This window comes from Eubalaena glacialis, chromosome 7, assembly GCF_028564815.1.
Source record: "Eubalaena glacialis isolate mEubGla1 chromosome 7, mEubGla1.1.hap2.+ XY, whole genome shotgun sequence".
Taxonomy (NCBI): domain Eukaryota; kingdom Metazoa; phylum Chordata; class Mammalia; order Artiodactyla; family Balaenidae; genus Eubalaena; species Eubalaena glacialis.
The window spans coordinates 109,816,844-109,841,532 of NC_083722.1; the positions used below are offsets into that span (position 1 = coordinate 109,816,844).

The window sequence follows — 24,689 nt, forward strand, 5'->3', positions numbered from 1 at the left end:
ATGGAAACTGCCTGGTCTGGCACTTCGTGCACCAGAGCTGGCTCTCACCCTCCTGGAGGTGAGCACCTTGTTTTCTAGGAGTTGAGTCAAGAGCACTGCCCCGTCTCTGCAGGAATAACTGGTTCTTCAGGCAGATAGCAGCTCCTAGGATGCATCTTGGAAATGGAGTGAAACCTCAGGTTTTGAAAAGTTACCACTCACCTGCTTCAAATCCAGTAAAAAGGGAAAAGTTCAAATTGCAGGGTGGACACTTCGCGGCCGCCCACTTCTTCAGGCGCTCGTGGGCTTTATCTCACTGCGTAGAGAGGCACTGTCCCCGTGTCACAGATGAGGAAGCTGAGGCTCAGGTCACTGCCATGCCTAGTGTCACACAGCTCATCAGCGGCAGATGCGGGATGCCTTTTGTGCCGGGTCCCGCCGGCTCCCTCCCACCTCTGAGAACGATCTGAAGACCGGCAAAGGTGGGAGCCGCTCTTAAGTCCACACAAACCAGAGTAGGTTTCTAAGTGCTAGAGATATTGAGGTGCCTTCTCCAAAAAATTGAAAGTAATTTAGAACCTAAGTTCCAAAAATTCATAGGGTTCTTAATAAATTCTATGGCTGAATTCTTTCAGAAAGAAATTTCAGACAGAATGCAAAAAAAAAAGGGATAATGGCAAGTTCCTGTATCAAAAGATATTTAGAAATTTATTTTGAATTTTTATCAAAAATACAAAGATAATACAAGTTTCATCATGATTTCCCGAAGGCTTGAAATATTTCTTAACATGATTTTGGTCTTTAAGAACACCTGAAATTGGCAGTAATTTAAAATCTGTACCAGAAAAATATTACCCAAACCAAATATCAAGGATTTTGTATTTAGCCATTATCTCGTCACTGTGCTTTCCAAAAGCATCTTTAAGAGTTGAGAGATCAAAGAAACTGTTCATTTAACAAGCAACAGTGAACACTATTTCAGTCCTTAAACCCAGATAACTCATCGCTGGGGCTGGCTGTTTTGAACATGAAAAATCTCAGTTTATACCACAAATGCCCAGAAAAACGAGAGAGATTATTAGCTCTTGAGTTTCAGAAGTTCTAAGCCCTATTCAGCTACCAAATACTTACTCCACTAAAGCAGCCACTCCCAGCAAAACACAACAATTTCCAAATACTTGCAAGATAAAGGACACACAAGTCTTTTAAGACATCAATGTTACAACATACTTTATCTTTCAAAGGGTGTTGAGAGTAGTTGGGAAACTTAAACTCTGTGAATTAAATAAGCATGGGTAGATTTGATTTAGGAATAAAGCTGTGGACACTGAACACATAAATCACCCAGAAGCAGCCACTTGAGGCCCAGATGCTAATGTCAAAAGCACACCTGTGATGAACAGAGCCAGGCCAGAGAGCTTGCAAATCTGCAGCCTCTGATGCCTGACTTTGGTTGGTGGGTGGGGTGTCACCACGAAGGAGCCCACTTAGGATAATTGACTAAAAACTCAAAATCATCTTCAAGAAGATCTGGGTTTTGATGCCAGAGGATGAAAGGAAATGCCTTTCTCTCCCGGATAGAGACCCCAATCTCCTCCCAGAGGGAAAACGAGCCTTTTGCTAACACTGGTTTCAAAGCACCTGAAGCTTTGAAAAGCTTCTCAGGGACCCAGAATACTGACAGGTAACTTTCTCAACCAGGTAAGTAACAGCCCCACTGAACTTTCTGTGCTCTGAACTACCTTCAACTGACAGATGAAAGGGGGTTTTTCTGTAACAGTCTGAGACGTAAATCATTCAGGAGGTGTTTGTTTGTTTTCTAGATCTGACTTGAAACCGCCCCCTCTTAGGGCAGGTCGGGGAGCTACGTGCAGAGAAATGAAGTGGCAAGAAACAACCAGGCCTGTGGGGGTCCTACACACCACAAAGATTCTGCCAAATGGTAACGTGCGTGCAAAGCCCAACAAACGTCCACCTTCCTCATCACCACACCCCCTGGTTCTCTTAAGTACCGAATCAAGCTCCATGCCAGAGTGGGTTTGTGGCGCCCCTGCCGCCCTGTCCTGGGACGTGGGCACGGCGGTGGCTGTGGTGGAGCCTGGCACCGTCCCCAGGTCTGAGTGTCACCACCGCGGCAGACATCAGCTAAATGAAACACGCGAGTGGCCGCACGGCCCCAAGAGAAGGAAAGGAAACAAGCAGGAGGGCGCGTGTCATGCTGCCGGACAGGAGCCGCCTCCTGCCACCAAAGCTGCCCGCTGGCAAGAAGGGGTGCGAAGTGCTAACTGATGGACGCCAACCCGACACCCATGCGCACTGCCAAGGCTGCCACCTGAGTGGGGCACGTGCGGAATCCAAGACCGACGTGGGTTTGGGGGAGGGGATGACCTGGGTCCCGAGGCACGGGCAGTGTCCAGTGGGTGCCGGAGCCCCGGCTCACTCCAGCTTTTTGGCCGGTACCCGTGTCCGAGCAATGATGATGGGCACCAGGGCCAGGCAGCTGATGACAAGCGCCCACAGGGGCCGGTAGAAGAGCCAGCCAGCGGCCACGGTCAGCAAGGTCAGCGAGGTGGCCACGCAGAAGGCAAAGGCCTTCAGGCCAATGTTGACTAGGTCTCGGAAGATGGGGAACCAGTCCACTGTGGGGAAGAGAGAGGTAGTGAGGCTTCCCAGGCCCCCGTGCTCTGCTGTTCTCCCCACCCCGCCAGCCAGCAGCCTGTCTCTGGACCAGGTGGGGAGGAAGAGGAAGCAGTGGGGGGCATGTGGCCTGAGGGAGCTGGGAGGTCACACGAGGAGGAGCCCTGCTCCCGACTGCAGCCCGTCCCAGCCCCAGGCAGGGCGCGTGGTCGTGCTCTGAGACCTCGTGTGCTGAGGGCAGAACAGAGACTCTCCCGGGACGGTGGCGAGCACCTGGCTGCTGCCCCTCACAAAGCAGGCTGGGCCAAAGCCCCTGGGGGGCCTATTTGGGCCCCTCAGCCCTTCCTGGAGGGGCCTGTTCGGTCACCCAAGCCGTTACCAGTTACCTGTGCGCCCAGCTCCACAGAGGGGCTAAGGGGACTCAAAGGGCCCGAGCCGCCCACCTCGAGGACCCTGCAGTCTACCGCCCAATGTGATACAGTCTCGGATCCGTCAACCCTTGTGGAATTACCCGTCCTTGGCCTACTGGCCTCTGCAGGCAGGCGTTCCATAGCCATCGTCCACTGGGGGGGTCGGCACTCAGTTCCCATGGGCCAGGGATCTGGTGCCGCTGGGTCTGCACGGCCGGCCCGGGTGTCTGCCATGACGGCAGGGCCCCCACTCGGCCCCCACAAGCACGCATCACGTTTGGGCACTGACCGTGGGACCATGTGTCACACCACACCCCGCCCACCCTGTAAGGCTGGTACTGCTCTTTTTTTTAAAACTTTTTTTTTTTTAATTAATTTATTTATTTTTGGCTGCGTTGGGTCTTCGTTGCTGTGCACAGGCTTTCTCTAGTTGCGGCGAGCGGGGGCTACTCTTCGTTGCAGTGCGCGGGCTTTGCGGGCTTCTCACTGCGATGGCTGCTCTTGTTGTGGAGCACGGGCTCTAGGCACACAGGCTTCAGAAGTTGTGGCACGCGGGCTCAGCAACTGTGGCACATGGGCTCTAGAGCGCAGGCTCAGTAGTTGTGGCGCACGGGCTTAGTTGCTCCATGGCATAGGCCGGTACTGCTCTTAACCTCAGTTCACCCACAAGATCACTGAGGCCTGGGAGTTAAACTTACAGCTAGAAGGTGGCATAACCAGGATTTAAACTTAAGACTGTCTGAATGGGACTTCCCTGGTGGTGCAGCGGTTAACAATCCGCCTGCCAATGCAGGGGACATGGGTTCGAGCCCTGGTCCGGGAAGATCCTACATGCCGCAGAGCAACTAAGCCCGTGCGCCAGAACTACTGAGCCTGCGCTCTAGAGCCCGTGAGCCAAAACCACTCAGCCCGCGTGCCACAACTACCAAAGCCTGCGAGCCTAGAGCCCGTGCTCTGCAACAAGAGAAGCCACCGCAATGAGAAGCCCGCGCACTGCAGTGAAGAGTAGCCCCCGCTCACCGTGACTAGAGAAAGCCCACGTGCAGCAACAAAGACCCAACGCAGCCAAAAATAAATAAATAAAATTAAAAAAAAAAAAAAAGACTGTCTGAGTGCAGAGCCTCAGGTCTTAGTCTCCGCGCTAAGCCCCGAGAGGACAGGGACCTTGTCCGTCCTGTTGGCTGCGTGGGCTCCGGGGCCCGGAGCAGCGTCCTCCGCACAGCAGGCACTCGGAAAGTGCTCATCACAGGAGTGGAGGTGTGAACGGGCGCCCTGCGCTGCAGCTTCCTGAGTCCCTCCCCTGCACTGTCCCTCTGTGCTCTCATGTCTGTTCTGACTCTGGAGGATCAGCCTTCCAGTGTGGAGAGAACCAGTCGGAGAGTCAAAGGAGGGCCCTCTGAGACAAACTTGACGATGGTGGAACTGGGCTCTGAGAGGGAAACAGCCTGTCCAAGGTCACAGCCACGAGGGACCTAGCAATTGTGCCCAAGACGCGGCTGCCTTTCTGAGCACAGTTCAGCTGCCCAAGGGAAGCAGCCTTCCTTTCCCTTCACATCAGTTTTCCCAGCTGTAAAATGATCTGAGTCTGCGTGTACTGCAGCCAGACTCTCCCCAGCTGGAGAGGGTAAGCGGGGGACGGGTTTCCGGGCCCAGAGACGGTGGACAGAACCATCTGACTGGACGGGGCGTCCCCCGAGAAGCCCCATCCTCCCGGAGAGCAGCCAAGGCCCAACACTCAATCACCCCGGGCACTCGGTCCTCCTGAGCCAGGCTGGGCCGCTCGGGCAGCTCTGGGGCTCAAGCGGGTCAACCTCGGGCCATGGGCAGCCCGGCATGCTCTCCCTTGCGCTCCAGACTTGCCAGCGGCCGTGCCAAGTCTAGCCCAGGATTTGGGGTGGGGGTGAAGCATAACAGTTCCTGAGTGTTTCCTATTTGCCAAACATTTCACAGAACTCTGCAAATTAGGTGTGAGGAAACTGAAGCCGGGCCAGGAAAGGAATCCAGAGCTCTCTTCAGGCCTGGCACGGGCCGGCCAGCCTCCTCAGCACGGCTGTTCGGCTGTGCGGTGAAGGGGTGAAGGGCTGAGAGGATGGGCGGGTGGACAGAGCGGGGAAACCCGCAGCCTCGGGGGTCGGCATCCGCCCGCTCTTACCCCGGAAGCATCCTGACCGGCATGCTGCTTCCCCTGCTCACTCGTCCCAAAGCCTTGGGGGCACAGGATGGGCTGAGTGCACCCCACCAGGCTGGAAGGGAGAGCGGCAGTGGGAGGGGCCAAGGAGGCCCCGTCTCTCCCCACCTACCCAGAGTGTAGAGGATCCGCGTCATGAGGTTGAGGCCCACAAACATGGCTACCCAGCCAGCCGCCCGCAGGCCCCACGTCTTCATGGAGTTGCTCTTCTGTTCTCGACGAAACACCTCCTGCAGGACAAGAGGGGAGGGGCCGTCACGTCTCAGCTCCGGGGGGTCACCAGCCTACCCAGTCGGCAGGGCCAGAGCCGAGGGGCCCGGGCTGACCCAGGACCCACTGCGTTTCTGGACAGACCAGAGGGAGGAAAGGGCACCACCCGGGCCTACGTGCCTCGCCCACCTGGCAGCACAGAGCAGGCAGGTTTGGGCCCTCAGATCACAGCTCGCCTCCTCCAAGAGCCGCCAGCCCACCGTCTCACCGAATAAACCTGACCCTCCTGCCGCAGCAGCGCCTTCCGGGGGTCATCTGTCCCCACGCGGCGTCAAGCCACGAGCCCCAGCACTCCTCTCTGGGGGGCAGCTCTGAGACCAGGGCCCCATCTGCGGGAGGCTGGAGCCCCGGGACAGAGGCCTGGGCTGGGCCTCCCAATTCTAGAAACTCCCTGGGGCCCTGAAAGCTGCCTGAGAAAGGGTGACTCACAGTCGCCAGGCTGGGAGGGGCCAGCCCTGCCCTGAGGTTGGTAACTGGCTCCTGGGCCGCAGCCTGACCACACCCTCGTCCCAAGCTCAAGGAGAAGGCACAGCCCAGCGCTGCCTGGACTGGGGGCCAAAGGGAGGGGACGACAGCTGAATGCCCAATACGCGGGTCAAGCCCTGCCACCTGCCCACTACCTTAACCTTCCAAACCCTTATGGGTTGAGAGGGCAGGTTCAGAACGGCCCTCCACGGATACGCTGTGCTCATCAACAACATGCAAGCGCACTTTCTGCTAAAGAGAAGGATTTCCTGCCCGGAGAGGAGAGGCTAACTTCTAAGGCAGGCGCTGAACTAACGGCACATCTTTGCACCCCTTCTCCTCGGGGCTTGGGTGAGGCGTGACCCCGTTTTACAGATGGGGTGGGTGCCCTGGTCTCTCTGGAGGCGCCCGCCCTCACTCGCCTGGTCCTGGGGCCGCGCAGCTCAACCCCTTCACCCCAGCTCACACTCAGCCTTCACAGGCCTCTGCCCGCCCCTGCCTGGGTAGGGCCACCCGGCGTCCTGGCCCCGACAAAGAGGGCCCTGGCCTGCCAGCACGACTGACTGGCCCCTTCTCTTCACTTGGAACTCAGCAAAAATGTCCCCTGCTGCCCGCTGCCACAGGAGGTTGCTGTCTCCATGTCTGTGAGCTCAGCGTCTGCCCCTCACACCAGGCTGCAGGGGCTCTGCCCACTGCTCCCCGCTTCGGGGACACGGGCTGCACACACAGGGAGACCTAACCCCTTCTACAGCTTTCTCTCGCCTCGGGGCCTGGGTCTGCCTCCGTGGTGGCAGTCTGTGACATGCCACTGGAGGGCAGAGCACAGGTGCACAGGGGCCACTCACCTCTGCTGAGACGTCCCCGTGGTGCAGGAGCAGCAAGGTGTCCCCGGACTTGGTGGAGTATGGGACCAGGTGGTCACCCCGCTGCTGGGCAATCACGGTGACCTGGTCAGAGAACTCAGGCTTAGAGCTGCGGGGCCACCACCCGCGGGCCCAGCTCCCCTCCTCACCGTGTGCCAATGAGGCAGCGAGCGGGGACACCCACGCCACCCCGAGCCTCTGCCTCCACGTCGGCCCGGGGGACGGCAGCTCCCGCTTCGCCGCTCCATCCGAAGCTCCGGGGAGGACCCCGGGCAGAAGCGCGTGTCAGGGCCGAGCAGGGGCTGGGGCCGGGGTGACGGGGTCAGGAACGTGGGACCGAGTCTCTACACAGCAGAAGCCGGGGCTGGGGGCAGAGGGGCGGCATGCGATTGGAAGAACCTCATCGGGCCCAGCTGCGAGACCCCTAGCACCACGCCCTCAGCCTGGGACCCATGGACGTGCACAGGGCACGTGTGTACACGGCACGTGTGTACACGGTTGGGGGGGGTGCCCACAGCCCTCGCTTGGGCCCCAGTGTCTGCACCCAGGAAGGACCCCCTGAGTCGGCCCGGGGAGCTGATTACCACGTGAGCTGGGCCCAGGTCGGGGTCATCGCCGCTCAGCCCTGCGTAGGAAAACGAGACGCGCAGGTCTCCGACCTGGGGTGGAAGAGAAGCAAGTGAGGGAGGCGGGAGCCGTCAGCTGGGCCCCCGGCGCGCCCCACTCCCACGACCTCCGCCCTTGCCCAGGTGGCCCCATCGCCCAGAAAGCCTCTCCCCTCCAATTTCACTGGGCGAGTGTAGCTGTGATTCACCGGAACCGGACCGGAGTCTGAAGCTGGGCTCTGAGTCCCGCGCGCTGTCAGGGGCGGGACTCTGGGGCCCTGACCTCTGCCATCTGAGCGCCCAAGCCCGCTGGGTACCTCGGGGTACTTGGGGTTTTCACTGTGGTAGAAATAGTCCCCCCGGCGAATGATGTCCACGTGTGGGTCCTCCAGCTTGGACAGGCTCAGTGGCTTAAAGTTGTCCACTTTGTCGATGAGGCCTGAGAGGCGGGCAGTTAGAAACAGTGCTGAGTCCACTGCAGCTCCTGGCTGCACACCCTCAGCCGGACGGCCTTTCCAAGCACCCTCGCAAGCCCAGCCATGTGGCCACCTCCTGGCTCGCCCCCCGGGGACCCCACACACCCGGGGCGTCCACACACGCTGTCTCCCACCCAGAGTCCCTCCTCCGACTCCATCCTTCCGCAATGCCAGCCCCCTTCAGTCTTCAGCTCCTCCAGGAAGCCTTCCCTGTCCCCTCTTCCCCATCAGTCAGAGTGACCACAGCTCCGGAAAGGCCTTAGCCTGGCAGCCACTCCACCTTGGGTCTGGTCATCTGTGTCCAGGCCTGGCTTCCCTGCTGCAGCAACAGCACGAGGCTGGGGCTGGCTGGCATGGCTGGCACCAGCTGAGCGCCACAGCAGACAGCAGACAAGCCAGGCCCTGGCTCACGCAGTCTCTCCCCCGTCCCGCTGGCTATCTGCCACCTAAGTGTCTTCTCTCCGTCCTTCCTGGGTCAGGCTCAGGGACTGAGACGCAGGGACTGAGCCCCAGGAGTTTCTGTGGCTAGTGGTGCCACCCTGTCCCTCGCAAGCCTCTCTTTAGAGTCCCTTCGGGGCCTGTGATGAACCGCACCCCCCGGGCACAGGGCTGGGCACCAGTGGGGCTCACAAGTGGAGCCCTGGGGCCTTCTCTGTGCTGCCGGCTCCAGGGCTGCCAAGGAAGGGCTCTCAGCTCTGCCTGGTCAGCCCGATAAGGACGCAGCACCTGGCAGGTGCTCCCTGGTATGGGTTTCAGGAGGGCTTCTACATGGTTCCCCACCTCCTGGGGACACACCTGCCCTTTGGCCTCGGCCCAAAGTATGATGCTGGAAAAGCGCCGGCTGACCCCATGCCCAGGGCAGCAGGGGACCCCTTTAAGCATCTGAGGGCTGAGTGCTAGGGCCCCGGCTCCTGGGAGGCGGCCAGGTGGAAGTGCAGGGCCCCGGGTCAATGCTGGCTCATCTAAAGGGGCCTGAGACTCACCCGCTGAGAGGAAAAACCTGCCGATTTGGACGAAGGGGGCTGTTGCGGTGAATGACTCCACGGCCATCGCACTGTGGGAGAGGGGGAGCTGCTGGTGAAGGAGGGCGCCGGGCAGGCGCTGCTTGGGTCCCTGTGGGTTGTGCTGGGCAGGGTCCCAACGCAGAGGGCTCCTGCACGTCCAGCCCAGCCCCACAGTCTGGTCTTTCCCCCCCTGCCTCAGCCTCTGCCCGGGAGAAGCAGCCTCCTGCGGCCTCCCGTCCCCCAGAGCTTCCTACCCTCTTGCCTGGACCCCTGCCAGCGTGTCCCGTCCTGCCCCCCAGCCTTCAGATGGCCCTTCCACGGACTTCACACCCTCCTGACCCTTCCCAGCCCGGCTAGCACCCAAACCCCACTGTGCACATTCAAGGCCCTCCCTGGCCCAGCCCAGCGTCACGCCTGTCTCGCCACTCCCATCCCTGCCCCTGAGCTAACCTTCCTCTGCCTGAACCCCCGCAGGGCCGGGTCAAACGCTGCTGCCTCCTGAAAACCCCTGCTGACTGTCCTCCCATCCACGCCAACCGCTGACGACCCCTCCAGGCACTCAGTCCAGCCTTACACCCGTGACCTGTTTGAGGGGAGGTCACCTGGGGCCAGGGGTGTCAGGTCTCGCCTCTGTGTTCCTGGTGCCCAGCACAGGACCTGACCTCGGAACCCTGTCCCACATTTTCATCAGCTCACGAGACAGAAGCAACTCAATTCCATTACTCAGATGAGGAAGCTGAGGCTGGGTACCTGCTAGTGGCCGACAAGGCTACGCTAAGGCCTGGGGACCCAGCTCTCACCTGGGGTTTTTGTGGCCAATCTCTCGGTCAAAGTTTCTGCTGTTGACGATTTCCGACCTCCATTCAGTGTCTGTTTCAGGCAGAGGGAACAACGCAGAAACCACGGTAAACCTCAGGTTTGAAGCCCACTGGCCCCACGTCCTCTTATCCAAGCCTGCAACCACTCGGGGGCCAAAAGGGCGGCTACTGGAGCCTCGCTGGATGGATGGGAGAGCAGGGCTCTGAGGACCAGCACCCAGGGAGCCTGATGCTTGGTGAGGACAGAGACCACGGGTGTGCAGGGAGGTGCCCTGTCCGCCCGCAGGCCCGGGGCCCAGTACTCACTGTAGGAGTACCTCCTCTCTGTCTTCACCTGCCCGTCCTCGGTGTACTCCCTGCAGGGAAAGCACAGGCAGCACCAGAGTCAGCCCATCACTCCCGAGGCATCCCCATCTCTAAGCATCTCCAGCTGGAAGCAACCTCGGGGCTCCCAGGTCAGACTCCCCAGATGAAGCAGGCTTGGTCCACACCAGCCCAGAAAAAGGGTGCTCCCTGGCAAACAGCCAGCTCCAGGCCTCACAGGCGCTCACTAGAGAAAAGAGCTTTCTCATCCTGAGCTGAAACCGGCCTCCCCTGGCTTGTGTCGCAGCCGTGCCCTGTGGGCTCAGCCATCTGCCTGCACCCTCTGCTCTGCGACAGCCCTGTGGAGGCCCCTGAGGCTGCCCTGCCCCAGACTGAGCCACCTGGGCTCCCCGAGTCCCCTCTCCACCCTCACTCATAGTACGTGTGGTCGATGAGAGCCTGCCTGGGGCTCCTGTTAGATCTGCTAGGACGTGACCCAGAAGCACCCCCCCGCCCCCCCGCACGCCATGGAAGACAAGATGGGACACAACTTGGCACAGCTCCGTCTGAGCCTGAGCTGGGGCAGCCCTGGACAACTTCCCCGGAAGGGAGCTAACCAAGCCCGCTTTCTCCTCCGAGCCCCTCTGCAGGAGATTCCTGCCACCTCCAAACAAGACCATCAGCCAGTAACTGGGGGATAATTGGACATTTCTCCGATAGGAAGATTTTATACTTTAAATTTCAGAAGTGTCAAAGTGAGCGCCACCTGCACGTCGCCCTAATCCCCACGCCTCCTGCAGCCCCAGCCATCTCTTCACCCGCCGGCCCCTCACCTGGACTCCTCGGTTTCCACCCATTGGTACATCTCCACGTGCCGCCGCAGCTTCACAGCCGGGAGGTGGACCCCGTAGTTTGGATCAGACAAGAGCTTCAGATAGAATCAAACAAACAAGAAAAATAAAGGACAAGAATGCCCGGCTCGGGGGAAGATGGGCTGGAGGAGAAACAGGTCCAGAGGGCAGAAGAGCGCAGAGAACTCCGCGGCTGCTCGCATGGGGAGACGAGGGAAGCTGCCCGTCCGGAGTGCTGAACCTGCAAGCCTGTGACGCGAGCCGCGCACGCAGAGCTCAGGCTGCTCGGCCCAAGGGCGCGGTGCCCACGCAGCGTGTCGGGTGTTCAGACAGGAGACCTGGCACCAGACACACAAACCCATCATCACTGTTAAAGCGCCTCTTTGTCAGGCTCTTGCCTTGGGCCAGAGACTGTGCCGGGAGGGTAGCTACTGAATCCGCCCAATCTTCAGAACCGGCTCCTGGTCTGTTACAATTATTCTCCCCATTTGACAGAGGAAGACACTGAGACTCAGGAAAGATGGGTCCACATGGCTGCTGAGCGATACAGCAGGAGTCACATCAAGCGTCCCCGTCTCCAAGGCCCACGCTATCAAATCCTCCATCAGACAATATCCTGCGACGTGCCCCGACGTCCCCAGGTCAGCAACCACCGCCAAGCCTACCTTGGACGTCCGCAGGGCCCCGCGGATGTGCACCAGCCTCCCCTCATTCTCCGGAGCCACACTGTGTATGCTGTCGGGGGTCACCACCAGCGAGAGTCCCTCAGCCAGCAAGGTCGCCATCTTCACTGTGCGGCCCTGTGCACAGCGGGGAGTGAGGATTTCAACCACTGGACACAGCTGTGCCCTCTGCCGTGGGCAAGAGGAACCCAGGACGTGCGCTCTCCCAGGAAGGCCACCCAGCACCCATCTCAGCACCGCCCGTGCCGGGAAGAGCTGCTGCTGCTTCTGCCCTGCACCCCTCCCCCATTTTTCTCTGCCTCCTCCTCCCCTCCACTCCTGCTTCACTTGGGGCGATCGCACGCCTGTTTAAATCATGTGACCCAGGCCTCGGCAATCACATCCTGTGTCCACTGGCCACAGGCAGCGGTTCAGAGAGAGGACTGAGGCCACTGAGAGATCTCCCTGCGACTTTTGCTAAACTGATTTAGAAAGAGATGGTTCCTCTTCTCCCTGGGGTTGCTAAGCTGCTTGGATGTGACCCTGGAGTTACCGGGCCACCTTTGCCACCACAAAGGAAGAGCCTGCCAAAGAAACGCCCACAACAGAGAAAAATGGGCAAGAGATGGAGAAATGGAGATTCCCAGTGACCCAGCATGAACGCCTGGATGCAACCATGCCTGAGACTGATGCTACCCAGGATTGCAGGTGTGTGAACAGATCCACTCCCCCTCCTGCTTACATCAGTCCTGAGGTGGGTCACAAAAGAAAAACTCTGATTAATTCAGCTCCTGCCCCCATAAAATCTAGACCCTTATTACCATATCCAGCCTCCGAATTCACAGCCTTTGCTCCCTGACACTGCAGGGACCCTCATTCTGCACAGAGGGACCCCGAACATCATACCTCATTGGTAAAAATTAAGTAGAAGGAGAGCAGGAAGGTCATGAGCCCCACAAACATTCCACCCGAGGTCTCGCTCAGCCGCTCCAGGAAGCCTGGCTGGGACTTGGTTGTAATTCTGACATGTTCTTTCCTGTTACTCATACTGGAATACTGAAAAAAAACATTAAAAAAAAAGAAAATTGGTTTTCAAAAAATAAATTGAATTTCGCTATTTATTTATACTGTTTTTTTTTTTTTTTTTTGGCTGCACTGGGTCTTCGTTGCTGCGTGCAGGCTTTCTCTAGTTGCGGCAAGCGGGGGCTACTCTTCGTTGTGGTGCACAGGCTTCTCATTGCGGTGGCTTCTCTTGTTGCAGAGCATGGGCTCTAGGCGCAAGGGCTTCAGTAGTTGTGGCTCGTGGACTCAGTAGTTGTGGCTTGTGGGCTGTAGAGCACAGGCTCAGTAGTTGTGGCACACGGGCTTAGTTGCTCCGCGGCATGTGGGATCTTCCTGGACCAGGGCTCGAACCCATGTCCCCTGCATTGGCAGGCGGATTCTTAACCACTGGGCCACCAGGGAAGTCCTATTTATACTCAGTTTTTATTGAGTTTTAATTCTATATGTTAAAAATGCACAGACCAAGTGTTTGGTTTTGACAAGTGCATACCCCATGTGTCAAGACACAGAACACATCTATCACCCAGAAAGCTCCTTGTGCCCCTTTCCTGACAATACTCCCTCTCCCCACCGCCCAGAAGTAACAACGATTTGAATCCGTATCACTACGGATTAGTTTTGCCTCTTCTAGAACCTGGTATGAATGGAATCATCACATAGCATGAACTCCTGTCCAGATTCTTTGACTCAGCGTAACGTTTTTGAGGGTCATCTATGTCATGGTATCAGTAGTTTGTTTCTTTTTACGGCCAAGTAGAATTCCACCCACAAGCATATCACTTCTGTTGATTCACTCACCAGTGGATGGATACCTTGGTTATTTCCAGTTCCTAGCTATTATGAACAACGCTTCTGTGAACACTCATGTACAAGCTGGTGAAATAACGTCTATATTTTAAGGCAGGACTGGAAAATTTAAACATAAAATTCTCTCTGTGTCCGTTTGGGCCTCTTCTCTCCCTCCCTAACATGCAGTCTGCATCTGCATTACACTGACCAGAACTTCTCAAAGACAGGAGCGCCTGCTCGACTATAAAGGCCATTTTTTTTTTCCCTTTCTTCTGATGCTAGCAATGTAACTTCTTAAAAGAACAGCGTTCTTTCCCAGCCCTGCAGGGGGTCATGATGACTTGTTGCTCGCTTTGTACACGTACCTACTTGGACTATGTATCCTTGGTGAACTTTATGTAGATCAGTATGTCATTTGCATTTACGATCCTTTGTCCCAAAAACGTACATGACTATGCCTTTGACCTCTAGCAGGCGAAACAGTTCTCAGAGCTTCTGAGAGTCTGGGTCTCAGAAGTCCTGGGTCATAATCCTGTTTGGCTCAAATAAAATGCCCTTTTTGCTTCGTCACTTGATTGTTAGTTGAATTTTCGTGGACATTTGCTTGGCGTAGGTGGTGGGATATCAGAGCCAGACAGCAGAGGACACCCGGAGTCCACCCTAAACGGGTGCTTGGTACCAGCACAGGCCCTTGGAGCCCCACTCCTCTGTATTCCTCAGGCACTTTGGTGGGTTCTCCTGGTACCTGGACAGCACCGCTTTAAATGACATCCTGAGTTTTACTTGAGCTGTTTTTCTTGGGACTTGGAGTCCTAAGGGGGTACTGGAACATCTCCTAGGCAGGGACCTTGGAGGAGCTTTGGAGTGAACGGGGTTCACTGGTCTCTTTTAAAAATTGACTTAAATTGGAAAGATTATGTATACATGGTCTGAACAAACTGCTAGTGAAATGAGAGCCTGAGCATGCTCAGCTCCGAAGTAAAGGGACACTTGCTCCTTCCAGCCACGAGCCGTTCTCAGACGACTGAGAACCTGGGGGAAGTGTCTGAGGATCAAGTCTCTTAACGTGCATGGGTCGCACAGGGAGTCCCAGCACAACCACTGAGTAAGTTCTGCTCGCCAGGTGCGCATCATAAAGGCTGATCACCCTGCGCTCTGAGCATCCACGGTGGTTTTAGACTGTCGGAGGGAGAAGCCAAGAAGCTTGAGAGTCAAGCTGACCCAAGGGGAACCCCTTAGGGAGACAGATACACATTCGATCCATCACACCGCCCTCAGAAAGTTGTTCAGATCCTATCTGAATTGGGCTGCCAAATTAATAATGGGAAACCGTGCTCAAAGGCCGAACAGCCCCTTGATGGGCAGCCACTCTGGCTGGCTTCATGAAGAAACCAATGCTTTTGCAAACACTTATCTTAACTCTGAAATGGCCAGGATGGAGCTCTTTTGACATTCCAACGCTGTAGAGAAAGCTGGCTTGATAAAACATCTTTTCAAAATTCTGACCCTGAGAGAACAAAAGTATTCCTAGGAGAAAGCCTCAAGTTACAATTCTTATCATGTCCCTGAAATGTAAACACAGCCCACATTGCCTGAGTCTACAACCTTGGCTTAATAGACTCTAAAACTGGAAAAAAGAACGGGGGGGGGGGGCGGGGGGGGCGGGGGCGCACAGTGTGTGCAAAGAGGAGGCCGTTGTGAAACTCAAGCAGGAAAACCAGGAGACTTCTGTCCGTGTCTGGCTGGATATGTGCATGTCTGTATGTATGTATGATCCGTCTCTAACTCCAAATGGTATTATCAACATTAATTGGTAAAAGAGGTTTACTTAATTGACTTAAAAGTAAATGCGTACAAATCAAATATTTCTAAATGTAATTAAACTAGCCCGAATTTTTAAAGGATCACATAATCTAGGATTAATCTTTAATGAATGAAAATGAGTCAGAATTGATGGTTTAATTAATACAGACATGTCTTTAGAGTCGAACATAAAGTGTAATACTTTAACTGTACCTAGGTTTACTGAAAGTTAATAAGCTCATGTTATCTCTGTTATAAAATTTGTCAACAAGAAAATTAACTTGGTATGATAATATTTTCGTAAGTAATAAATAAGTTTCGGGGTGAATTCTTTAAGAATAATTTTGTTTTATGGTATGTCTACCTAAAAACAGTTTCTCCAGATTTTTGGTGACTTGAAACTTTAGCGTTCTGCCAAATTAAGTCAAATGATGGAATTCACTGAATGTCTAGATCATTTTCTTAATAAGAAATACTGAAACATTAATTGCTAAAGAAGTCGATGTTTACCTACTTTGATCTCTTATTACAGAGAGATTAAATATGTTTGAGACTATTAGTAAATATATTCTGTGCTTTGTTGGAAGACTGAACTATAAAGCGGCATACATTTCTAAAAATTAATTTTAAAAAGGGAACCCTGAGAAAAGAGTTTTATGCATGGCCAGGACTTACTAAGATCAGATTGAATTTAATTAAACGAATGAAATTTAATATTAAAGGTGAAATGGTGAAAACTAGAGTTTGTTTTTTTCTGTTAAGAGGACAAAGTTTTCTTGAAATATTGATCTGCTTTTGATAACTGACTGTAAAGTTTCTTTACCTCTTAAGTAATCTGCTGTAACTTTCTGTATTTGCTTTTGAAATCTTTTATTATCACTTTGGTTAAGTGAATAAATATTGTTTCACAGTGACTTATGATTCTACTTAGCCAAACATTTAAAACCTCTTGATATCGTTCACAAACTTCCTCAAATCAAATTCTAAATGAAGTCCTTTTGGCCTCCAGCTAACTTTGGGAAGCTTCAGAAGGCCCCTAAACAGCTCAAAGAGAAATATTAAACTAATTAGGCTCATTTGGTATGTTAAATTACATGGGAAACATTGTCAAATGAGTAATGATAAATCTTGTTAGGTTATATTATATGGCTAAATATATTACTATAAATATTCTAGAAATTATATGAAGTTCCTAAAATTTGAAATGTCCTGGTATGTTGTCAGTCATGATTTACAGTATCTTAAAATGTTGTATGCCACAGAAATTGCCAAATTTCCTTGATAACTACACTGTAATCAGGTCTTTAACCATGCTTTTAAGTCTTTTGTCATTTATACACAGTTATACCTACACAATAACAGATGCTTTTACAAAAATGTTTGTAGATGACTTGCTGTTATGCTCCCAAACTAAATTAGACTCGGTAGCAAAAGGACTTCCTCCTTGTATGAGGGCTATTTCAGCCACGGCTCTCACATAAAGCCACTGAAGAAACAGTAATGGGGTCTCCTTTAACTATTTATGTCCCAAACTCAGGTGAGTTTCTTCTAAACTCTCACCACCCTCAGCACTATTCTATAAGCCAGCTAGCTTCCTATGAAGTATCGTTGCTTTATGCTACCTTGGTTCCATGTAATAACGTTAACCCTGCAACTCTGCTTCCAGCACCACAGGAAGAAAACAACCATGACTGCATTTTGTTAACCAATTATCTTCTTGCTTCCAGGAAGCCCATATTGATAATGCTGATCTAATTTAATTTATAGATGGTCCTACTTACGGGATGAGCACGGACATTACCGAGCTGGATAGGCAGTAACGCCCACAGTAGACATAATTGAAAACGTTTACTTACCAGGAACAAAGTCAGCACGAGCTGAATTAACTGCCTTAACTCTAGCTAAAGACCAGGTAACACATATTTATACTGACAGTCACCATGCCTCTGGAGTGACACACGACTTTGGAATGTTATGGGAACAATGAGGTTTTTAAGCTCTTCAGGACAACTTAATAAAAAAATGGAAAACAGGTTGCAGAGTTATTGTTACACGACTGCCAAAACGGTTAGCGATTCTTGAAACTGTAATTTTCAATAATTTTCAGTTTTCACCTACGCCAGGCATTCCAAATCCGACAGTACGGAAACTAAAGGAAATCAGCTCGCTGATGCCCCCGCCCATGAGGCAGCTTTAAACACTCATCCTATCCAGCCTCCAGAACGGCCACTGTTCTCAGTTAACCCTGCTAACCCAGTAGAAGATTTCCTTCTACAGGCTCAAGAAATTGCCACTAAAGAAGAGAAACAAATATGGCCACAAAAAGGGGAATTCTGACCCCACCACAGAAATATGGTCTAGACCTGATTGAAAAAAAACCACCTAGTGTCTGGAGCACAACGGCCATCACTCCAGCATGCACCCCCTGTAACTCACTGTGCGCCTGAGAAAACGGTTTCTGGGGAAAACAGTATTCTTGGAAACTTGCCCCCATGGTGGTTCAAGGGAAACATTACATTATTGTCAGGGTCTCACTGAGGCACTTACAAAACAATTGGTAACTCACTCTTTTTATAGCGAGCTCCCAGAAAACCATACAGATCATGGATTATAACCTAGTCATTTTGTTTATTGGAAAGGACATCAAATAAATGATTCTTTGCAGCCACAAGGGAAAGAACCTTATCCGTTATTGTTAACTAATCCATGCTCAGCCAAACCGAAAGACATTAATTCATGGATTCACGTCTCTCATTTTAAAAAAGGCCCCTCCACCTAAATGGACTTTGACCCCTGTTTCTAACACCCTACTTCAACTAAGACGAGCACCACCAAGCTAGGACAAGGGGACAACAGCAGCAGACAGCTGACCCAAGAGTCCAGACCAGGCCTGTAAGACCCATCCTACCAGTTCAATTGTACTATTTACCAAATGTCTGTCAAAATTGACAGTTACTGTTTTACTTCTAGCTATGCTTTTGCCCCAGAGTTTAAGATGGAAGGAAAATTCCTTAGTACAGCTATTGCAAAGTATAGCTACTGGAGGCAAATTTAACTGATCGTTGGATCTGTCATCCAACTCTTCAGGCAACACAAGGCCGACACAGGCACTCATAACTCCTGTCACTGACTTTTCAGATGTTCCCAATGTTACCTCTTACTTAGATCAACCTCCCTCTGGCCTAACCTTTCAGGTCCAAATTTTCTAATGTACTAATGTGTCCATGCCTTGTCTGACACTATACTACCCTCAGCCCTTAGGGATCAGACACAACTTACGCTAGCACCCACACCCCAGCCACCCCCGCCCCGAGCTCCATCTCTTACTTAACTTACAAATGTCTTGAAGAGAAAAACACAAGTAACTTGTGCCCGCAACTCCCCCAAGTCAAATACCATATAGACAGCTTTTGGAAAGCCTGCAAGAAACCCCCCGCCCTGAGCTCCATCTCTTACTTAACTTACAAATGTCTTGAAGAGAAAAACACAAGTAACTTGTGCCCGCACCTCCCCCATGTCAAATACCATATAGACAGCTTTTGGAAAGCCTGCAAGAACGACTGTGGTTTAATACCGTGTTAGCAAAACTTCCAATCGATGTGGCTATTCATGAGAGCTCTCTGGGAGGGAACACTTGCATCCCCAGGTTTTATCTTCTTCTGTGATATTGGAATTGACACACCTACCCAAGGATGGGCACATAAATGTCTTAACAGCTGGCAGGTAAAAGGCTTACGTTTGTTGGGCATTATGTTACCTCACTGTCTATACAATGAGGCAAATGAACCTCCTTTCTCTCTCCATGACAGAGTCAAGAGATCCATGTTAGCAGGATATCAAGATATCTGGTGGCAAAGTCTTTTGGGAATCTTGAGTCCTAGGGCAGGAATATATGTAAACAGAGATACGCTCAGAAATCTATCAGGCACCATTGGTCATACAGCCAAAGAGACTGCAAGCAGCATTGCAGCCCAACAGACATCCCTAAGTTCCTTAGCCCATGTAATATTAGATAACAGTGTTGCCTTAGAAAACGTATAATCTATAAAATGTTTCCCCATCAGCATACACCTCTATGTTTGTTTACTCCATAGGATTAATTTACTCAATTCTGAAGTTTCTACAATGGGAAAGTGATGTTGCAAAATCGAATAGCTCTTGATTTTTAACACCACCCTGCAAGGAGAAGCTTGTGCTATAACCCAGACTAAATGCTGCGTTTCCATACAGGATGAGTCCTCTAATACAACTCATCTAACAGCTCACATACCAAGTACAATTTCCGCACTGAAGGATCCCCTTCCCAGTCCAGGTGAAATCTCAGGGAAATGGCTCAACTCTGTGGATTCATGGCTTAAAGCTCCACTTGTGACTTTGTTATTGTCGTTGGCTTTATTGATTTCATTTACAGAGTGATAATCTCTTGTGCCTCTTGTATATTCAAAACTCCAGGGACTTCCCTGGTGGCGCAGTGGTTGAGAATGCGCCTGCCAATGCAGGGCACACAGGTTCAATCCCTGATCTGGGAAGATCCCACACGCCATGCAGCAACTAAGCCCGTGCGCCACAACTACTGAGCCTGCGCTCTAGGGCCCACGTGCCACACCTACTGAGCCTGCGTGCTGCAACTACTGAAGCCTGCATGCCTAGAGCCCATGCTCCGCAACGAGAAGCCACCACAATGTGAAGCCCACCCACTGCAACGAAAAGTAGCCCCCGTTCGCCACAACTAGAGGAAGCTCACACACAGCAACGAAGACCCAACGCAGCCAAAAAAAAAAAAAAAAACTCCAACTAAAATAACGATGTCTAATGATCATATCTGTAGTTCTATATAATAGGTATGCACAACGCATATGCAGGGTAAAACTGGCATAAGTCCTATTGGACAATTGACCATCAGTCCTTGCCAAGCATTTTACTAGCCTAACCCCCTAAAAGGAAAGAAAGAACCAGGCTATTCAGATCTGTCATCAAGGGACAGGATGCAGGGCAGGTAAGCAACCACCAACCCCGAGGGACCAAATATTTGATCACCTAATGTATTCTACCAAAAGATTAATGATCAAAAGGGGGAAAATGATGAAATGAAATTTATATTTTAAGGCAGGACATGAAAATTTAAGCATAAAATTCTCTCTGTGTGCGTTTGGGCCTCTTCTCTCCCTCCCTAACATGCAGTCTGCATCTGCATTACACTGACCAGACCTTCTCAAAGACAGGAGCGCCTGCTCGACTGTAAAGATTATTTTTTTTCCTTTCTTCCGATGCTAGCAATGCAACTTCTTAAAAGAATAGTGTTCTTTCCCAGCTCTGCAGGCAGTCATGGTGATTTACTGCTCCTTTGTACGTGCCTACTGGACAATGTGTCTTTGATGAACTTCATATAAAATATCAGTATGTCATTTTGATGTTCGATCCTTTGATTTGAAAATGTACGTGACTGTGCCTTTGACTTTTTTTTTTTAATATGTAACATACATTTATATAATGGTAAGTGCAACGGAGAACATACTACAGGATAATGGGATACAATGACGGGGGTGGGGAGTGGGGTGGACTGGGGATGGCACTTGAGACTTGAGTCAGTATACACAGCCTTGGGAGAAGGTTGACTTTTTTTTTTTTTTTTGGCTGCGTTGGGTCTTCATTGCTATGTGCGGGCTTTCTCTAGTTGCGGCGAGTGGGGGCTACTCTTCGTTGCGGTGCATGGGCTTCTCATTGCAGTGTGTGCCTTTGACTTCTAACATGTGGAACAGTTCTCAGAGCTTCTGAGAGTCTATCTCCTGGGTTATAATCCTGTTTGGCTCAAACAGAATTAACTTTTTTTCTTCTTGACTGTTAATTGAATTTTTGTCAGTCTTCATGGAAACATGTGTTTTCATTTCCCCTGGGCATTAGGTACATACCTAGGAGTGGAACTGATGGATCATAGGGAAGATGCATGTTTTTTAAGAAACTAGCAAATTGTTTTACAAACAGGTTATTAGAGATATATTTCTAATTCAGTTCAACGAATAGAGGCTGAGTTTCCTTAGGGCAGTGCCAGGCCTCATAGGGGTGAGAATGTACGGGTGAGAGGCTTTAGGGCCACTGAGTCAGGGCGACAAACAGTGCCAGGCCTTGCTGAGTGCCTGGTGAGAGGGCACCAGTGTAGATCCAGTGTTAAACGAGTGACCCCTTCCAGCTGGGAGGGTCAACGCAGGCCCCCTGAAGGAGGGGGCATTCTGAGTGGGCTCTCAGAGGCGGACCCTAGGGTGACGGCATCCCCAGCAGGGGGAACAGCGGCCTCTCTGCTCTGGCTGGGTTGTGGAGGGCATGGGGAGGAGAGGAGGGCAGCTAGGCAGCTCTAGGTGGGTCATGGTAGGCTGCAAACTCCAGAGTCAGTGGGTCAGGCTTTGTCCAGCCGGTAACAAAGCACAGTTTAGCGTGTCCGCTGCTGACCCAGAGTGTCATCATCCAAAGCAGGACTCTGGAACTAGAAGGCTGGGTTTGAATGCAGACTCTGCTACACAGCAGCTATGAGACCTTGGGCAGCGATTTAACCCCTCTGTGCCCGGCACTTCCTCATGGGTAAAATAGGGATAATAATCCAGTACATAGGGTTGTGGTAAGAACCAGAGGACATAATTATTGGATGCTCAGTGTCCAGGGCACAGGGAGCCCCATGCCGGTGCTGGCTGGTGGGAATGCAGTCAGCTTTCTCTATCACTGATACCAAGACTGGGCTGGGCTGAGCTGACAAAAGCCACAAAGATGTAAGTGGTTCCCAGATGAGCACTCAGGGTAAGCTAGCCCATCCTGGCACTGGGGAGTAAGAGGAGAGTCAAGTCAGTCTCTGCTTAAACGAAGCTGGTGCCATGTTCTCTGACTGTCGCTGAATGCCACCAGCCCAGGCCTGCCAGGGCCCAGATGTCCATTGCATTCAGAAATGGTCTTGACTTTCCAGGCCATTTGGAAACATTAGTGGAGCAATTTGCTGCAGGCAGGTAGGTGACCATCAACCATCATCATGATGACAATGGCAAACACTCCAGTCTATCACAGACCAGACACGGACAAGCCCATGGAGGTGGGCGCTATCACGACTCCATTTCGCAGACGGGAAAACAGAGCCTCAGCAGTTACAACACCAGTCCAGATCACACAGCCTCTAAGAGATGGACTTAGGATTCAAATCTGGGCAGACTGGAGGCCACTCTGCTACCACTCTGCTCTGGACTGCGTTCCTCACTCCTTGGGAGTTCGCTGCAGGCAGGCACGCAGGACAGGAAAAGCCAGTCCTGCTACAGCCAGTGCAGTCCCCAAGTCGATGGCTGGAAGGCCTGGCTTCCTCCTGGGCCTCCCCTCAGCACACAGCTAGGAGCCAACATCAAGATAAGGGGCTCAAAAATGGCCTTAAGAGAAGAAGGTGCCCTTCAGGCTGGCAAGCGTGCAGAGTGGCATGACACACCCAGCCCACATTCTGGACCAAATGCCCAGTAAACATGGACGGTCGTGGAGATTTCCTCCCTGCCCACTCCCCTACTCCAGGCTTCGAATCAATGAGCAGTGAGTGGTGGGAACAGGGGTCGACATACAGGCCCTGAAAATCACTTGCTGTGTAACACTGGGTAAGCTGCTCTACCTCTCTGATCCTGTTTACTCATTTATAAAGTGGAGATGGTAACAGTAACTCCATCACTGGACAGATTTTACAGTGATTAATAATCCTGTGGCCTCCCTGCTCCACCCCACCATCTTTAGATCTTTCTTCCTCACAGGCCCTGGTGGCCCCTGTAAATGTGCACCCCACTGCTCGGTGAAGCAACAAAGGTTTGGCAGCAGAGGGAACCCTAATTCATCTACATTCCTTGGCAAAGGTCAGGACCCAATGTATCCAAGATCTCTGCCCACCAGGACTGAAGACAAACTGTTTTCTTTTTTATGTATTAAGTATCTACTATGCCCCAGACACTATGCTAAGCACAGTCTCCCTTAAACTTCACAGTAACTGCTCCCATGAGGAAACAAAAATCCCAAGAGATTAAGACCACACAGCTACTGAGGAAGAATCTGCATTTTCTCCCAGGTCAGCCTGACTCCAAAACCTGCCTCACACCTTCCCATGACCTGCCAAGCTGGCTGTGAGACCCTGGGCAAGTGCCTTCCCCTGCCGGGGAAGTTCCCCATCTGTAAGATATGGTGGTGGCGGTATGGCGGCAGGCCCGTGTCCTGCCACAGCCTGGGTCTCTCCCGGCAGCGGACCCTGCGTCTCACGGACCACCTCTAGGTGCACCATTTAAGGCTTCTCGGCCTCCCAGACAACTCTAATCCAGGCTGTGGGAGACACAAGCCCTGGCTTCTCAGGGGGTGTGGGAGGCAGAGAGGACGCTTGGGGACAGAGGAGGGGCCTGAAAAGAGCGGATAACAGACCAGGGGAGAGTGGCTAGACACTCCACCACAGCAGGAGGGAGGAAGGGAGTGCCTGGGCTGGCAGGGCTCCGAGCTGGCTCCACACACACTTTCACAGAGGAGGGGAGCGTGAATCACCAGCTCCTCCCACGCCCAGCACCCTGGCGAGAGGTGCCCCTCTGTTTGTTGAATGAATGTTGGGCTTAAATAGAAAGATAAGGCTGGCTGCAGGGAGAAGCAGCCAGCAGCCGTTCCAGGGGCACCACCTTCGGCCAGGGCCTCTGCAACCAAATCCATGCTAGGAGGCCGAGGGCCCGGCCGTAGGGAAATGCCCCTTTCTCCCCGTCGTCCTAACTCCTCCGCTCCCAACCTAGCCCACGCCCCTTTGCAGCATCACAGCCGGGGTTTACATACTCCCCTGGGGCGGGGAGCTCACCGCCCGCCCGGACAGTGCGTCGCGGAACAGCTCCGCCCGGGCGGATCGGCTTCGCCACCACCCCAGTGGACTGGCCCCTTCTCTGCGGTCCCCGTCCAGCCCTCAAGGTCCTTACATGGGAGAAATCCGAGAGCCCAAGCGAGAACTGGGAACAAAGGGAGGAGCTGCGGGGAGCCGGAGCCACACGTCCCGAGGCCCGGTCCTCGCCACCGCGCGCCCCAAGGAGTCCCGCCGGGCTGGGAGAGACGGACAGACGGCTCAGCTGCCAGAAGGCCCGGATACAGGCGCGAGAGGGAGGGGGTCACCGGGCAGGGGGCCGCGGCGCGCCCGCGGGGAGAGGGGGCCGGGAGAGGGGGCCGGGAGACGGGGAAGCCTGGATGTGGCCGGCGAACCAGTAGACACTCACGTTCGCGGCCATGCCGCGGCCCGGTCGCCGCCCGCCTCGCTCGGCTCAGCTCCGAAAGGGGCTTACGGCCGCAGCGCGGAGTCCCGCGGCCTCTCGCCTGCCAGAGAGCGGTACACAACCAGCCGAATCCCAGAGCCCGGAACGCGCCACAAGGTTACCGCCCCGCGGGCGCGGGCTTTTGGGCTCTCGCTCGCCGCGCCGCGCCGCGCCGCCTCCTGGGAAATGTAGTCCAGGGTCGGGTGCACTCTCCAAAAGTCGCAACCTACCG

At 53.1% G+C, this 24,689-nt stretch overlaps 1 protein-coding gene across 1 annotated transcript; it reads right to left on the reverse strand.

The window, feature by feature from the left end:
* Positions 1-664: 664 nt before the first annotated feature.
* On the reverse strand, positions 665-24,605 carry TMEM43 (transmembrane protein 43). The gene is made up of 12 exons (XM_061197326.1): positions 24,422-24,605; positions 12,438-12,587; positions 11,535-11,669; positions 10,852-10,946; positions 10,022-10,071; positions 9,698-9,767; positions 8,877-8,947; positions 7,735-7,856; positions 7,397-7,471; positions 6,795-6,896; positions 5,327-5,444; positions 665-2,618 (listed from the first exon to the last, which is right to left on the reverse strand). Exons 1-12 carry the CDS (start codon positions 24,431-24,433, stop codon positions 2,416-2,418), a joined length of 1,203 nt encoding a protein of 400 aa, XP_061053309.1. The 5' UTR covers positions 24,434-24,605; the 3' UTR covers positions 665-2,415.
* Positions 24,606-24,689: the final 84 nt, after the last annotated feature.

What these genes read in the sequence shown, in the direction of transcription:
- TMEM43 (XM_061197326.1), bottom strand. An exon ending in AAAACCCCAAGTACCCCGAG is followed by an intron (nt 7,472 to 7,734) that starts GTACCCAGCGGG and finishes CTTCCACCCCAG; the next exon opens with GTCGGAGACCTGCGCGTCTC. An exon ending in ACGGGGACGTCTCAGCAGAG is followed by an intron (nt 5,445 to 6,794) that starts GTGAGTGGCCCC and finishes CTTGTCCTGCAG; the next exon opens with GAGGTGTTTCGTCGAGAACA.